The sequence below is a fragment of the Acomys minous genome (genome assembly GCF_964271855.1).
Source record: "Acomys minous genome assembly, chromosome: 9".
NCBI lineage: Eukaryota > Metazoa > Chordata > Mammalia > Rodentia > Muridae > Acomys > Acomys minous.
In genome coordinates this window covers 82437098-82454769 of record NC_140490.1, presented here as the reverse complement: position 1 = coordinate 82454769, position 17672 = coordinate 82437098, and the positions used below count along the sequence as shown (strand labels likewise).

Sequence of the window (17672 nt, the reverse complement as noted above, 5' to 3'; positions counted from 1 at the left end):
AACCTTAATCTCCATAGCACATGTCAATGGGGAACAAAAAGTTAACCTGTGTGAATGCAGTGTGAAAACTCTTCATTTGTTATTTCTCCTTTATAGGTATAACGCCTGTCACTGTGGGTACAAGCCTTGTGAGCATAAGGGATATGGAAAGAAGCAGTGTACCTTTGCATGGGACAATTTTCTTCAAATATTTGAAAAAATCCGCTCTGAAGATGAACCCTATGAATGTTATCAATGCCGTAAAATCTTTACAAATGTCCGTAGTCTTCGAAAACATGAAAAAAATCATACTAGAGAAAAACCCTATGAATGTAATCACTGTGGGAAAGCTTTTCCAAGTCGCAGTTCTCTTCAAATACACATAAGAACTCACACGGGAGAGAAACCCTACAATTGCCCTGAATGTGGTAAAGCGTTTGCTTGTCGCAGTCATCTCCAAATACACAAAAGAACTCATACAGGAGAGAAACCCTATGTTTGCAATGAATGCGGTAAAGCGTTTGCACGTGTCAGTAATCTTCAAATACACAAAAGAAGCCATACCGGAGAGAAACCCTATGACTGCCCGGAATGTGGTAAAGCCTTTGCGTGTCGCAGTCACCTTCAAATACACAAAAGAAGCCACACAGGAGAGAAACCCTATGATTGCAATGAGTGTGGTAAAGCCTTTGCAACTCGCAGTCGTCTTCAAAAACATGAAAAAACTCACACTGGAGAGAAACCTTATGGATGTAATCTATGTGGTAAAGCCTTTGCAGGCCGCAGTCATCTTCAAATACATGAAAGAAGTCATACTGGAGAGAAACCATATGAGTGTACTCAATGTGGAAAAGCCTTTGCATATAACAGTGATCTCCACAGGCATGAAATAATTCACACTGGAGAGAAACCCTATGTATGTAATCAGTGTGGTAAAGCCTTTGCAAGTCGTAGTAGTCTTCGAAATCATGAAGAGCACCATACTCTTGAGAAACCATATGAATGTACTCAGTGTGGTAAAGCCTTTGCATATTGCAGTAATCTTTATATACATGAAAGAATTCACACAGGAGAGAAACCATACAAATGTAATCAGTGTGGCAAAGCCTTTGCACGTCCCAGTCATCTTCATATACATGAAAGAATTCATGCTGGAGAGAAACCCCATGAGTGTAATCAATGTGGAAAAGCATTTCTATTCCGCAGTAGTCTTCAAATACATGAAAGAACTCACACTGGAGAGAAACCTTATAAATGTAATCAGTGTGGTAAAGCCTTTGCACGTCACAGTCTTCTTCAAATACATGAAAGAAGTCATAGTGGAGAGAAACCTTACGCATGTAATCATTGTGGTAAAGCCTTTGTATGTCGCAGCAGTCTTCAGATACACGAGCGATCTCACACTGGAGAGAAACCCTATAGCTGCAATCAGTGTGATAAAGCCTTTGCACGTCGCAGTCTTCTTCAAATTCATGAAAGAAGCCATAGTGGAGAGAAGCCCTATGGCTGCAGTCAGTGTGATAAAGCCTTTGCACGTCGCAGTCTTCTTCAAGTTCACGAAAGAAGCCATAGTGGAGAGAAACCTTACGAGTGTAATCAGTGTGGTAAAGCCTTCGCAAGTCGTAGTAGTCTTCGAAATCATGAAAAACATCATACTGGAGAGAAACCTAATGAATGTACTCAGTGTGGTAAAACGTTTGGATGTTGTAGTCATCTCCAAATACGTGAAAGAAATACTGGAAAGAAACTCTATGAATGTACTCAATGTGGTAAAGCCTTTGCACGTCGAAGTAATCTTTATATACATGAAAGAAGTCATAATGGAGAGACCATATGAATGTACTCAATGTGGTAAAGCCTTTGCATATTGGAGTAGTCTTCATAATGACAAAAAAAGTCATACTGGAGATAAACGCCACAGATACAATCAATGTGGTAATGCCTCTGCATGTTACAGTCTCCTTCAAAGACATGACAACATTCCTGCTGGAGAGAAACACCATGAATCTAATAAATAAAGCAAAGCCTTACACACCAAGCACATCCCCCCTCCCCAAGTCATCTCGCTGTTGCTCATGTAAGATTAGTATAACCATTTCATCATTAAAATACTATCTTATTTTTAAATTGTATACAAAATGTCATCCAAGGACAGAGGTACACAGCATAATTTGAATAATAAACCTGTTTAAAAATGAAAGTGATATTTATACTGCCATCCATTTTTATGGGTTATGTTAGTTTATTCTGAGGAATAAATACTTGTTCTTAACAGTTTCTCAGAAACACAACTGAATACCAGAGAATTGTCTTAGTGGGTAAGGGTGGTTGCTGCTGAGCCTGATGACCTGAGCTTGTTCTCTTCAGAGACCCACATTACTCATGCAAGATTTTTTCTGATTATTACATGTACTACTGGATTTAATGTATACTATACTAATATAATAGGTCAAGCTATATTTAGAGGTCTCTGATGTCAAGATCCTGGTGCTTTAATTGTGGGAAACGTGGTCATTTGCAAAGAAGTGTGAACAAGCTGGTAAAGGTTCCCATCTCAAAATGCCTAGTACATTAACTGTGATAAATATGGTACTTTGTGTTGGAAAAGTGTACGCGTGGCATCTTTAAGGGTAATGGTTTTCCTAATCTAACCAGAAAGACAGCCTATGCTTTCATGGGTGTGCAGGCAATGTGGCAAAGATTGCCAACGGACCAATGAGTGTAGGTTCAAAATAGGTATCCAAGGCAATTTCTTACTATTGGGAAAAGCTCTGGCAGCCTGGCTTGAGGTCCTGCAGGCGGGGGGGTTGGGGGGGGGCGGGGAGCAGAAAGTAATTTGCCTCTTGTCAGCTAGGAACTAAGAAGCAGGCAGAAAAACCTCAACTAAGTATTGTAGATCTAATGCAATTACTGCACGCAGTGCTGCTCTAGACTTGGCCATAGCTAAACATTTTACTTTATCGACACATCTCAATGTTACCAAAAAAAATCTATTGGAGTTTATGGTTCTTTGTCTTTCAGGACAGTAAAAGGGGTGGGGGTGGGGGCATGCAATCTAATGCAGCTGATAGGATTGCTCACCTGCTGCTGTTCCCTACATCAAAGGTGAAGCTGCTCACATAGAAAGAGCGGGAAGGTTTGGAAGTACTGGAAAACATGTGTTATGGCAAACGGTTGTTAGTGATCAGAGGCCAAAATTTAAATTGCAAGTAAATGGTATTGAAACAGAAGGTTTGGTGCATGCAGGAGCTGATGGAACATTTCACAAAAAAATGTAAGACTGCAGAATGGCCACTTCAAAAGCTTTGTACCTAGTTTCCAGGAACTGGAAAGTTATCTCAGATAAAATGAAGTGTGCGGTGGGTTAAATGTATGGGACTGGAAAGCCAAAAGGAATGGTAAGGCCTTATGTGGGTGACATATCGGTAAATTTATGGGGAAGAGCTCTTGGACAACAGTGGAGTATGCAGATTAATATTCCTGCAATCCCAGAGACAGCCTCTGATGTCATTAGGGGTGAACTGGTAGATGCTCCTGGGGAAGGTAGTGACGTGTGTCATCAAAAATAACCCTAGACTGTGCCAATTGTTAAAACACAGGACATCACAGGGATTACGTTTCCAAAGTTATATGGTTGGGGGGGGCACTGCTGATGTACCAACGACCCTATACTTTGACTGATAATTCTTTATTGAGCAGCTGGCAACAAAGATCACACTTGCCTTAAGGAACTCGATGCCCCTAGTGAGTAGTCTAACTATAATGTCACTTCTTTCTTCATCTATCCTTTTTTCCCTGTCCTATTTAATGTTAGGGTTTGAAAGGGAGGAAGAAAAGTGATGGAGGAGGGTGGGAAGAAAAAAGGACCTACAAACTACCACATGCTGGCTACCTCTGGGCTCACCTCTACTTAAGTCTTTTGTTGTCTGCACTCTCACAAAGAGAGCTGTGTTAAAAATGACAATGAAAAGCAATATGCAGAATCCATTCACAAAGGGAGAGTTATCCATTCAATTCTTAAATATACCAGAGATTGGTATCACCTGCAAGTGATAGAAGACAGAATTAGTAATGGGGCATCTTCATCTTTGGCGTTGTAATGACATATTTGGGGGTCTGAAAAGCTGACTTAATGGTACTGATTTTTTTTTTCAACTTTTAGAGACTTTATTTTCCTTCCATTTCCCCCTTTGCTCAGGTGTCTGCGGAGCAGCTCAGGACCACTCCGTGGTGGCTCCAACCCACTCGGTGGCCTGCGCTGTAGGAGCTGCTGACCAGTCCTCAGTAGGGGACTGCTGGATGGGTACAGAGGGCACCTGCACACCCTCAGAATGGTACTGATGCTGTTGGGATCAGTTTCCTAGCACCCAGACCAGGTGGCTCAGAACTACCTGTAATTTCAGGTGCACCTGATGCATCTTCTGGCTTCCTTGAGCACCTGGTATGTAAATGTTAAGATACACAGGCTTGCACGCACACACACTGACTTCCATATTTTAAGATGTATATGTGTGTGTGTGTGTGTGTGTGTACACATATATACGATAAAAATAATTGATGTGTTCTGTTGGAACACGGTAGGCTCTGTTTCTTAACAATTAAACTTTATTATACAACCCAACTAGCTTACACAAGAGGGAAAAAAGGTTAAAGGGAAAAAAGAGTGAACCTTACAGTATCCATTCCACGGGACGGGTCCTTAGGTGTCTCCGGCCTGCGTGCTGGTCCAGCCTGTTCGCTGATCCACGTGCGCTCAAGCCCAGTCTGAAACTGCTGCTGCTTTTCCCTTCACCTCTCTCGGTGACCTGCAAAGGGCGGTTTAGAAAAACAAGAGTCCAGGTGGAGTCCCCAGGTCTGCTTCCTGAATTCCAGGCCCAGGATGGCTCCACTCAGTCTGTCACAAGGTATCCATGGGGTGCCCAAGGGTAAAGCCAGACAAGACTGCTTCCACCTGTGGCAACACTTACAGTCTTTCCCACAGAACACAGTTCTGTAATGGAGTCATGTGAGAGGTCTGAATGCTTGTGAGAAAACTCCATGAAAACAAAAGATGAGATGTGACTTCAGTTTCTTCAAATCACAGAATGGGCCGGGCGTGGTGGCGCACGCCTTTAATCCCAGCACTCGGGAGGCAGAGGCAGGGGGATCGCTGTGAGTTCGAGGCCAGCCTGGTCTACAAAGTGAGTCCAGGACAGTCAAGGCTACACAGAGAAACCCTGTCTCGAAAAACCAAAAAAAAAAAAAAAATCACAGAATGGTTTCAGCAATGTTTTTGTGCTCATGTTAGGTGTAGCAGATAGGAGCGAGTGTGATTACTCATTATTGATTGCGGTTGTTCAGTTAAAAGGGTAAACTGTACTTTATATGCTTCTATGGGAAAACATGTTTATGCCACATGCATGAGAACTTTACTCGGGTGACATTTCTCAATCCTCGGAGCTCTGTATAACTCCGCCTCTGTGTAAAGTTGGCTATTGATGAGACTTCAATCCATTGGCTCCTCTATTGGCCCTGTTCTCCCAGGTTGCACCCTCCCCCACCCCCCCCATCTAGAGCAGTGAGAGGAGGTGAGTCGGGAATAGGAATAAACAACGATAAAGAGAGTGGAAACCCTCACAGGAGGTGAGTGTGAGAGATGGGGGCAGAAACCAGGAAAGGCTTTGCCTTATGTCGAAATTATCAATTCATCATTTTTGAAAGCAAGAAGGAGCATAAATCTTAGGATCACATTTATTAGAGTTCTTGCAAGTCACTTCTGGTTATAATTCCTGGTTTCCATAAGAAAGACTTTAGATGAGGAAGTATGGGACAGAGTCCAAATGAATATTGAAAAGAAAAATGAACTAGGAGGGAAAAAAAAATCCCCATTCAATTTTGAATCACTTTACCATAAATTTGGACTATTTCAAAATACTTAAGGAAGATAATATTAATTATGAGGAAGAGAACAAATTTTTGAATGAATCAAAACTATATATCAAGCATTAAAATGGTAAAAGAGGAAAAAAACTTTCCCTGTTCAAGCAGTATCAGAAGTAAAAGCGATGCCACTAATGACTGCCCATGTGATCACGGTCTCACTTCCCTTACTGTAGTTTCTTTTATTTTTGTTTTTTTGGTTTTTTTTTTTTTATGGTTTTTTGAGACAGGGTTTCTCTGTGTAGCCTTGGCTGTCCTGGACTCATTTTGTAGACTAGGCTGGCCTCGAGCTCACAGAGATCTGCCTGCCTCTGCCTCCTGAGTGATGGGATTAAAGGCGTGCACCACCACGCCCAGCTTTGTAATTTCTTTTAAATAAGCTTCCTTCGTTGCCTGAAGATGGCCTTGAAGCGTGGAGCAAAGAGTTTGGTCATCAGTCTTAAGCTCCTACCATTTCCTGCTGAGGACTTAGAAGAGCCTGTGAAACAGCTAACTTTACCACCTAGACAAGCGAGGGAGGGCACACGTGGAAGGGGAGTTTGTTTGCCAATTCCTTCACTGTGTCATGAATTGCATTTGGTATTTCAAGAAAATGGTTAACGTCTAACTATGCACTAACCAGTTGAAGTAAAACTCTAGTAGGATAGACAGCATCGAACAGGGAAGAGCGGCAGCTGTTTGAATTCAGCCGAAAGGAGGCTTTTGTATTTCCTTGTGGATCCTAAACTGCCTTTAAACTTACTTATTTTAACCACTAAACTGTCTTCTGCAGGTCTCATAACACAAGATGATAAACCTTTGGTGTAGATTTATTTACCTCATATGAGTCAGAAAATATTAACTGCTTCCCTTACCCTTCTTGGTCAACTAGTAAATCAGGATAGCCTGATGTCAACAGTTATACGGATGTGATACTGTAAGACCCCCGGCACGGTGGTCTTAACGTGGAGACCCCCACCAAGAACCAGCGAGACCAAGGTTTCGGTTGCAACACGCAAGAGGCTTTATTGTAGAGGGACGGGTACCCGGGCGTCTCAGTCTCCGGAGAGGCTAGCGCGCCGAGCGAGTCTTTCGGGGGCCTTTTATAGGGATTTTAGCGAGAAGCGCGGGTACAGAAGCGAGAAGCATAGTTACAGGGCTCTGATTGGTAAATTTAAATGAGGCGAGGTTATAGCCCGGTCATTAGATGGGCTCTGGGAACAGGGGAGTTCACTCGTTCTCTGGGCCAGGTGGTCGTCCATAAATATCTTGTTTGACATGAGGCGAGGTTATGGCCCGGTCATCAGATGGGAACAGGGGAGTCTACCCATTCTCTGGGCCAGATGGCCGGCCATAAATATCTTGTTTGACAAGGACAAACTGTTTCTGTTATCTTAGCACGCTTTTATCTTTTTCCTCTGGGCCCCAGGCCTCATCTTATCCCAGGAATCTATTATTCTAGTCTTGCCTTGCAAGATAGCGTTACTGCTGCTATGCTTGCTATATCGGGTGCACAGGGGAGGGGGCCTTACAATACTTGCTGCATTATGACACCCTTAACTGAAAATTAATTTTTCAGAGCGTTACACAACTCTATGCGTTTTCAGGTTTTATTTGTAGATTACCACAGGAGGATAAGGAATCATTTTCCAGCTGGCAAGATGTGGGATTCTCTCATAGGAACTGAATTTGTGATTCCAAAAATTGTCCAGCCTTCTGCCATTCCATGGGCAGATACTCATTTTATTGATGCCTAAACTAATCGTATAGAAGGGGTTGATGGTCTAGATAATCATTATTCATCAATCTATTCGTAGTTTGTTTCCCCAGCCCAACAGGTGGAACTGTGTGTTTTGGATTCATCTATCGTGGTTAATTCCGTCATTGCAGAGAAGTATTCATCTGTCATTGCAGATAGATCTATTGTGTGAAATGTTTTCCAGTAAGGTAAAAAAAAACACTACAAAGGACCTCTGACTTTACTGTCTTATTTCACCAAAACCATTTGCTCTTAAATGTCGAGAAAAGAAGACATTTTAAGAGTCCAGTTCCTGTACCAGTATAGCTTCCACATAAGCCTTGTGGTCTGAGTTTAACTCTTGGAATCCATGGGGTACCAAATCCTGCACACTGTCCGCTAACCTCTACAGGCGCACTGTGACTATAGAGACGCTTCCCGCCCGGCAGCGAGTGTGTACACATATATACCCACCCGGAAGAAATGAATACCCAAATGCATAAAAAGAATATTTAGTTCTTATCCGTGTGTTAGGTAATGACAAAGTTCTTGGTCCTGGAAGGACTGAAAGTTTTCACACATCAATGCCAAACACCAGAATGACGTGAGTTCTCAGTCCGCAGTTTAGAAAGACTGGACTCTTTTCATTTCATCTGTTTGTTCTTTTTTTTTTTTTTTATGCAAGCTATTGCACTGTGGTCTAAACTGGCCTGAGTTTGCAGTATACCTCTGACGAACTCATGGGATCCTCCTGCCTCAGCATTGCAAGTGCTGAGATTGCATGAGTGAGCCAAGATGTGCATGCAGTTTCTGTCTCCTTAAAACAACAGACTAGTAGCCTGAAGGAGGACTGTAGCCCCCCCTAGTGGCATGCTAAAAGAGCTGTCAAAGCGATGGCCCCTCCTTCCGAACCCAGCCTGTGGCTGCTGTAAGGTACCATGATAAGAGCTGTCAAAATGGTGGCACCTATCAAAACAGCAACACCTCTTCCTGCTGCTGTCGTGAGCTACTGCCACAGGAGCTGTCCACGATGGCTGCACCTTCTGTTCCCACCTCAGACCGCAGCCATAGTGAGATAGCACTGCGGGAGCTTTCCATGCTGACAACGCCTCCTTCCGGCTCCTGACAGTGAAGTGACTGTACCGCAGCCAAGGACTTACCGCCCTAACCCATTGTCCCAATGTAGGAAAAAGGGTGTGAAGAAAAGCCACCAATCCCTGAGCTTCCCACAAGCGCTACCAATCCCTGAGCTCGCCGAGCTCAGGAATTAAAATTACACAAACCCCCACTCTAGAAATCTCTGCTCCCAAAAGCCCAGCCCCCCTATGAAATCCTATATAAGTCCTGCCCTTTGTTCAAGTCCCTAGGGACAGCAAACTCTAGATTCATCTTTCCACACCCTGGACCTGTTCGGAGCCAGCCCAGGGTCATTCAAGGCTAAAGGAATCTACTAGCTAAGGAAAAATACTGATGCCCCGTTCCAAAGCTAACTTCCTCCTTTCAGCCTCTGCAGATGTTGTTCAGCAGGATAGCTCGGGACTTTCCGAGAGATAGTGTTCCGAGATGAACCACAGGATGTTCCCCTGATGGCATCATCTGGAGGCATTCTCGGGCCCCACCCCTGCTGCTTAGCCCCTGCCTCCACTCCATATAAGCTTTTGTTTTTGATTCAATCAACAGACCTTGACAGGAGCGCTACTTGGTCTCGGCTCTCTCTTTCTCGTCCCATCTTTCAGGTATGGCTCCCCTCGCGACCCCGTAATTACTGGTCCTGCTGGACGGGACATGGACCCTCCCAATAAATCTCTTATGAGATTTGCTGCCTGGCGTTGCCTCTCGTATTGGGAGAAGCCAAGAAGCAATGAAGGAAGAAGAAAAGAAACAAAGAAATGGAGCAGGGCTGAGGCTCCTCAGCTCCTCAGCTCAGCTAGGGATACCCCTGGTAGCTCAACACCTCTGCTGAGGAGGCTTCTTCTTGGGACTGTGTGGTCCCTAAGCTTCGGCATCTCAGGATGTCCTTCCATTGAGACACAGTCCCACCTCAAAGGCTTGTGGTTCCTTATCGCTACTGCCTGCCAGTAGCAAAGACGCTTAACACCAGGATTCTTCTCAAACACGCTTTATTGGGAGCGCCCTTGAAGCTGAAGCGAAAGACCCCGAATACCCCTAGAGCTTGGACTTAAATACCATCTATAGCGGTGTGTTAGAACCTCACAGGTTCAGGCTGAATGCCTTATTACCATACATATGCAGATAGGTCGGCAGCTTTCACAAGCGTGGCTACAATTAGCATATCCCCTTTTCGGGAGGGGCGGATAGAGACAGCTCTGGTAAGCGCATGCGCGCTGGCAGTTGTTTACAGAAAACCCGCACACAGACTGGCGCCATTATTGGGTGCGGCTGCCGTGGTCGTGGCTGGCGCCTTACAGTTCCTGGGCTCCCATGTCTCAGGATGCCCAGCCATCATGATACCATCTCTCCTCAGAGTTTGTGGTTCCTGGGCTTCCGAGTCTCAGGTTACCCTTCCATCCGAGCAAAAGATGGTATGACGTGGAAGTGGATGTTACCTAAAATGGGTGGTATTAGGAAGGTGAGGACATTTGAGGACCACTTCTTATATCATGTCCATAAGGGTTGAGAGAGTGAGATGTGTACACTACCCTCTGTGTTTTGATCGTGCCTGGTGGGCAGCTGTGGTAAATGCTATACTAAAGTTTACCAATGTCTCTTCCCATCTCCCATCTATGGCACCATGGGTCCTTAATTAGAATATAAAAGATATTTTTGCATCATTTGTGCAGTGACAGAATTTGCCATCATTGAAAATTTTGGCCACTTGAATTGTACTAAGGCCAAGCTGTTGGTGGTAACCGATTGAGGCTTTCTTTAATAAAATCTGAGTCCATGTTGGAAGAGAGAAAGAGTCACAAAACAAACTCTGCTGGAGAAAATTTCTATATGCTCCAAGTAGGAAATGAGAGGCCCAGAAGCCCAGGAGGATGTGGAGAAGCTGTGAGACTTGTGAGAGACAAGGTTGTAGAGTCCCAGAAGGGTTTAAGGAAGCTGCAGGGCTTAGAAGGTATCACCCCGGGGGGCGGGGGGAGGAAGGGAAGCAGGGAGGGTTCCAGTAGAAGAAAAGGAGCAAGTGTTTTAATAACTAGAAAGTTGCCCACGTGGTGAGGCTCTGGAGAGCTAAGCAGGCTCCAGGAGCCAGAGAAAGGCTCCTTACTGAGTAGGCAAGGAGGAGTGAATGTGTAGAGCAGGAGGGGGGAAGAGACTGATGGAGAGGCACACTCTAGAATCTGGAACCAAATACGATAGGTGCCAGAAGCCAGCAGAAACAGAGGATCTCTACATACTGTAAAGGGAGCCAAGTCAGTAACTTGAGTCAACATGACATGTTAGTATGTGGACATGGCTGAAAGGTAAGTGTAGGTTCTGATGTCACCTGAAGAGAGAGAGAGAGAGAGAGAGAGAGAGAGAGAGAGAGAGAGAGAGACAGACAGACAGACAGACAGACAGACAGACAGAGACAGAGACAGAGACAGAGACAGAGACAGTATTGGAGACCCTTCTGTTAAGAAATGGTCTACGTGGTGGAAAGAGAAGACTATAGTAGGTGAGTTGAAGGTTAATCCCTTTTGATTTGCGTATAAAAAGTTCAGGTACAGCAAGAGCTCACAGACATGGTCCAAGTTTTAAATTGAGGGTGAGCAGTTTTGACGTTGACAAGAGAGAGAAATAGTATTAGCTGAGCAATCCTATCACCTGTGTTAAATTGCATATCTCTTTTAACATAAGCCATTATTTTAATTTATCCTTTGAAATCTTCTTCTGTAATTCCTGGTATGCACAGTGAACTCTGGAGACATCAAACTGCTTTTTCCCCGAGACCATCCCTACTGTCCCTGAGGGTAGAGGACCTTAAACTCCAGGGGTTACTTTTAGAATATTAGCCTTTTTGAGGATAGTGTAAGATGCTTAACCATGGCCAATACTAGAGCAGCACCACCTGCAGTATCTGGTATTATTTCCTGGCTGACAAGAGACAAAGGACTCATACTTTTTGCTGTAGGTCCTCAAGACAGGCCTCCCATTTAGCTGCCCAATGACAAGAAATTACCTACACTCATTGGCCCAATGGCAACTCCTGCCATGTCACCCTTGGGAGCCTAGGCCTTCTTTCTTGTTTATATTTAGAAAAGCCATTAACTTTAGAGATGCCTTGCTCACAGTTTTGTTTCAAATATCCATATTTTCCACAACTAAAGCACCAGCTCATCCTGGAAACACAGGTAGGTGGGGAGGGCACAGCCAGCAAGGTCTTGTGAGTTCAGCCCATTTATCACATGGGAAACTGAGTCACAGAAAAGGAAGAAAAATCTCAGCTAGAGCCTCTCCGGGTGTGGATGCTCCAGCTGGCTATTGTCTCCATGGTAACAGATGTCCAGCCCTTTCTGCTCTCCCTGACTGTCCCCATTGGGAGTAACAAGCGCAGGGAGGTGATGTCACTCACACAAGGTCGCACAGTCAATACATGGATCATAAGCCAGGATTTGGACCCAAGTTTCACATCTGTACCTTTAAATTTTTTCAGATTCCTTACATTTGTTTTTGTTGCAGTGAGTACACACCAACCAGGTGGGTCCGGAGGATTGAACTCATGTAGAGAGACAGACTTGGCAGCAACTGTCTTTAGCCCTGAGCCTTCTTACTAGTCTCCAACTTTATCTTTTTGTGTGTGCCTTTTGTGTGCACGTCAGTATGTGGTGGCCACAGGTCAATCTTGAGCATCCCATAAAATAAGGTAAAAATCCCAAGTTAGGTTTATGGGTTCTGAGCATGGTGAGACAGCTCCAGAGCCTAGTTTTTTTTTTTAATGTGTTTAGTTTTTAAAAAATACTTATTTATTATGTATACAGTATGTATCAGATCACATTATAGATGGTTGTGAGCCACCATGTGGGTGCTGAGATTTGAACTTAGGACCTCTGGAACATCAGTCAGTGCTCTTAACTGCTCAGCCATCTCTCCAGCCCCAGAGCCTAGTTTTTTTCCTGAGAGGTGCCAACACATGTCCTAAGATCAGGGGAGGCAGGATGGTGTGTGTGTGTGTGTGTGTGTGTGTGTGTGTGTGTGTGTTTTATGAAGAATAAAAATAAAATAAAATAAAAACAGTATTTATTGCCCCAAAGGCTACAGAGTGTGTAGTTCCTGTTTGCTATAAGCAGACGGGGCCATGTAAGGATAAAACTTTGTTGATAAATGTCACACTGTGATTTGGAATCTCTTCAAGGGTCACAAAAGAGAGTTTTCTTTGAAAGTATCTACTATTCCCCTGACGTAATCATTGTCTCTGAGGCTTACTGCCTTCGTCTGCTTGCCTAAGCCTAGTCCTAGAAGCTTCTAACCACATACAGTCTAATCTAGGCCTAGAATGTCCTCAGCCTCTGAGACTTTTGCTGAATAAACTCACCTTTTCTAGCTCTTCTGAACTCCGGCTGCCTCAACTCAGCCGTTCTAGCTCAAACGCCTCCCCCAGCTGACTGAGTCGATCTGGCTTCTCTCTAGGCCTCTGACTGAATTGCTCTGCTTGGCCTCAAACTAACGCTAGCCGCCCATTCTAATCTTCCGGCTCCTTCTCATTATCTGCTCTGCTCTGTCTTCACCTGTGTCTAGTTTGCTCTCTCTTCAACCCGTCTCTGTAAAATTCTCCCAGTAAAACTGCCTCTGGATCCTACGAACTGACCTGCCACTGTAAGACCCCCGGCACGGTGGTCTTAACGTGGAGACCCCCACCAAGAACCAGCGAGACCAAGGTTTCGGTTGCAACACGCAAGAGGCTTTATTGCAGGGGGACGGGTACCCGGGCTCTGGAGAGGCTGGCGCGCCGAGCGGGCCTTTCGGGGGCCTTTATAGGGATTTTAGCGGGAAGCACAGGTACAGAAGCGAGAAGCATAGTTACAGGGCTCTGATTGGTAAATTTAAATGAGGCGAGGTTATGGCCCGGTTATCAGATGGGCTCTAGGAACAGGGGAGTTTACCCGTTCTCTGGGCCAGGTGGCCGACCATAAATATCTTGTTTGACAAGGACAACTGTTTTTGTTATCTCAGCCTGCTTTTATCTTTCTCCTCTGGGCCCCAGGCCTCATCTTATCCCGGGAACCTATTATTCTAGTCTTGCCTTGCAAGATAGCGTTACTGCTGCTATGCTTGCTATGGCGGGTGCACAGGGGAGGGGGTCTTACACCACAAACTCAATTCCACTGCCCTGCCTCTCAACTGTTCAACTGAACTGACTACACCTCGGGTGTCTGCATGCCTCTCTTTCTTAGGTGCTGGGGCTGAAGGCAGGCACCACCACGCCTGGACCTAAGCTTTTCTTTGCCTGAAACTTGCTCTATATCAGGCTGGCCTTGAACTCAGAGATCTGCTTGCCTCTGCCTCCCTTCAGGAAAGGCATGTCTGTATTCCAGCCAAATCACACAGACCTAGAAGGCCTTTGGCTGTCATCTCTTGCCAGGGCAGCCATGTTCTGAATTTAAATTCCTCTACATCTTTCTTTTGATTCTGCCCCCCCCCCCCGCCCTCCAAACATTTAAATATGTGAGGAATGTTTTCAGCCCTGGTGCGTACAAATTCGAGTTTGAGGTCAGCTCAGCTTCTGGACCATATCAGTGACCCTGTACCAGGCTGCCCAGGAAAGGTACAGAGGTCCCTGGTTTCTGCCTGGCTCAGAGTGGCCACTCATAGAGGCCCTTCCTGTCCTCCGCCACACACTTCCCGCCCTCCCCCCCCACACACACACCAGATCACAGATCTGTCCAAGGATCTGTGCAGAGGGAGGCTGTGAAGGCGCAGCAGGTAGGCTCAGCCATATCTGAGGAGAAGGCCCTGTACAGCCAGGTGACAGAGTTGCGGCAGCAGATGGAGGTACCGACTCTGTGAGTCACAGAACAGTCAGAGTGCTGGTGGCCGGGCAGGGGACCTCTCAGGCACTTCCCTGATTCAGCCATCGGCAGCCACTGAGTGTGGGGTTTTGACTTGGATGCAGAGTGTGAGGGTGTGTCTCGCTGTAGGTGGGCCTCCTCTCCCCTCTCAAATCACCTCCTTCCCTTCCCTCCCCTTTTAGTTCCCTTCCTCCCCCCCCCACCTCTTTTTTTGAGTCAGTGTCTCGCGTAGCACTGTGTAGACCAGGATGACCGTGAATCTCTGATCCCCTTTGCCTATGTCACAGGAAAAGGCTTAGGAGCATGGCGCTGTGGTGGCTTTAAACCGAACCCATCTCCTGTATGCCATTCAGGTGAGTCTCCTGCCTCCTGCCTCCATCCCAGGGTGCCTACCTGGATTTGCCATTCCTCTGCCACTGCCTGGGCCTCAGCTTCTCCTGTTCAGAGCCAAGCTGGGGCTTTTGAGAACATGTTAATGTTTCCCTTCTCAGACCAAGCTGGTGTAAACTTTTGACGCCCTCCCTCCCCACCTCCCAAACGCCGGCATGATAGACCAGCGCCACCACAGCAGGCTGGGAGAGTGTTCATGTTTGGCTAACAGTGTGCAGCTGGGAGAGCTGTGAGCAGTCCTAGGTGTGCCTCACTGCAATTGCTGACGCCTGGTGCATGTCAATCAGGCGCCTTAGATTTGACCTGGATGTGTTCAGCATCCTTTCGTTTGTGAGGCAGGGGGATCACACAGTGCACGTTGAGTCATGCTCTGCGTGTGTCTATAGACACTAGTCTAAAGAGAAGTTATCTACGGAGTGCAGGGACGACTTTGAGGTCCGGGCGCAAGTTCTACCGCAATGCCAGTCTCTGCAGGTCTGACAACTCTGTGCCTGGAGTAGAAAGCAGGGCTGCTGCGAACCGCTGTGCGGTGACACTTCACAGCACTCTGTCCCTAAGGGAGCTGTTCCTGTCACTCAGATCTCACTACGCCAATCAGGACCTCGAACAGGACTGTCAATCAGAATGGAGGCGGGCACTTCCGGTCCGCCGAGGGGCTGGCTTGGCTGTGTCTGAATGAAATTCTCCTAGTCCGGTACACTTCGCCGTGACCCGCTGCCGGGAGCTGTGAGGAGAGCGGGGCGAGCTCGGGATCCGCGCCATGGTGAGCGGGGCCGCCGTCCCCACGCGGGGAGGAGCCGCGGGGGCGCCCGTGGGGTTCGTTCCGGGGTGCGGGAGCCGGCGGCGCCGGGTGTCATTCCGTTTGTTCACTGAGCTCCCTGCACCTCCCCAGCGAAAGCGGGACCTCTGATGTATTATTTTATTCCCCTGTCTGCGCCTGCGCACAGCACGGGACCCAGGGGCTGGTGCCTGGAAAAGGTTTACATTATTCTTCAGGGCTCGCGATGTGCTGCCTCGCAGAGCCCTGGCTTCTCCAGTGTCTTCTAGGAGTTCTGCACTGGGCACTGGACACTCAGGTGCAGGATCCGTGTGCAGTTAATTCTGTGCTGGCACTGACACATTTGCCTGTGGATGCCGCGGGGGTCCAGTGTGTTAGTAAGACACACTTCCTTACCAAGAAGAGACTTGATACCCTATGAGCATATACAGGGGGAGGAGGTCCCCCTCAGGCACAGTCATAGGGGAGGGGAATAAGGGGAAAATGGGAGGGAGGGAAGAATGGGAGGATACAAGGGATGGGATAACCATTGAGATGTAACAAGAATAAATTAATAAAAAAAAGAAAAAAAAGACACACTTCCTGGGTTTCCTGGCCTCAAGTGTCAAAATTGACCCAATATTAATTGTGCTTTTATTTTTAAGTCTTTTCCCATGTTCTTTTTTCTTTATCCTTTCCCAAACAGCACAGTCTTTATTGCAGGAGTATGGAAAGTTCTTAATCAGATGATGTCACTGTGTGTGTTGTTTGTTCGATCTGTGTTGGCCTTTTTTTTTTTCCCCATTCATAATGACTTTTGTCATCAATTTTCTGTTGTTCATAGCCTAAATTGTTGGGCTTCTTGGTTTTGGAGACAGGCTTTCTCTGTGTAGCCTGGCTGTCCTGGACCTATCTCTGTAGACCAGACTGGCCTTGAATTCAGGGAGATCCTCCTGCCTCTTCCTCCCAAGTGCTGAGATTAAAGGTGTGTGACAGCACTGCCTAGTTTTGTTGAACTATAGCTCAAACTCTGTACTGAATAATATTGAGGCTTCCTGTCTCTTAGAATCTCTCTCCTTTGACTGAGTTCTTTGATTATTTCAATTACGAAGTTAGAGGTTTGTGTCCACCTTCTGCCAAGAAGCATTATGGTCTGGCCTGTCAGATAAATACTCTGCTTCCTGGTGCCACCTTTTGTCTTAGGCAGTGTTCTATTGTAAAGAGATACCATGACCATGGCAAATCCTATAAAGGAAAACATTTGTTTGGACTTGATTACAGTTTTAGAGGTCCAGTCCATTCTCATGGCCAGGAGCATGGCAGCGAGCAGGCAGACATGTTGTTGGAGAGGTGGCTGAGAGTTCTTTGTCTAGATCCACAGGCAACAGGAAGAGAGAAAGCCAGTGGGCCTGGCTTAGACTCTTGTAACTCAAATCATGCCCCTAATCACACACTTCTCCTATGACCACACCTACTCCAACAAGGCCTCACCTCCTAATCCTTCTCAAGCAGTGCCTCACCCTGATGCCCAAGAATTCAGACATATGGGCCATAGGGGTCACTTTCATTCAAACCACCACACTGTTCACTTTTAAATCTTTATTTTTGGGCATTGATCACTGCTCTGATCATTATTTGCTCCTGTTCCGCAATGTTTCTCAGCTATTAGGAAATTCATTCAATTTTCAAGAAGTTTTTCGGGGCTGGAGAGATGGCTCAGCGCTTAAAAGCACTGCCTGCTCTTCCAGAGGTCCTGAGTTCAATTCCCAGCAACCACATGGTGGCTCACAACCATCTATAGTATGATCTGATGTGCACTGTAAATGTAATAAATAAATCTTTTTTTTTTAAAAAAGAAGTTTTTCACTTATTTATTTTTAGAGTAATGCGTTACGCGGGTGTCTTAGTTAGGGTTTCTGTTGGCTGTGATGAAACACCATGACCAAAGGACTAGTTGGGG

General features: G+C 45.9%; 1 protein-coding gene across 12 annotated transcripts in view; it reads left to right on the top strand.

Annotated features, from left to right (window-relative positions):
- Positions 1–17672, top strand: part of ZNF554 (zinc finger protein 554) — a 73864-nt gene that overhangs the window by 12972 nt on the left and 43220 nt on the right. For 6 of the 12 annotated variants that reach the window (XM_084795223.1, XM_084795224.1, XM_084795215.1 and 3 more), the window contains one exon: positions 97–2179. The exons of 3 other annotated variants lie outside the window; for them this stretch is intronic. In XM_084795223.1, coding sequence (XP_084651349.1) covers positions 97–1816 — 1720 coding nt within the window. In that variant the 3' untranslated portion in view covers positions 1817–2179. Of the gene's footprint in view, positions 1–96; positions 2180–15609; positions 15719–17672 lie in introns of those variants that run through there. 3 more of the 12 variants (XM_084795218.1, XM_084795220.1, XM_084795228.1) reach the window with 1 other exon arrangement.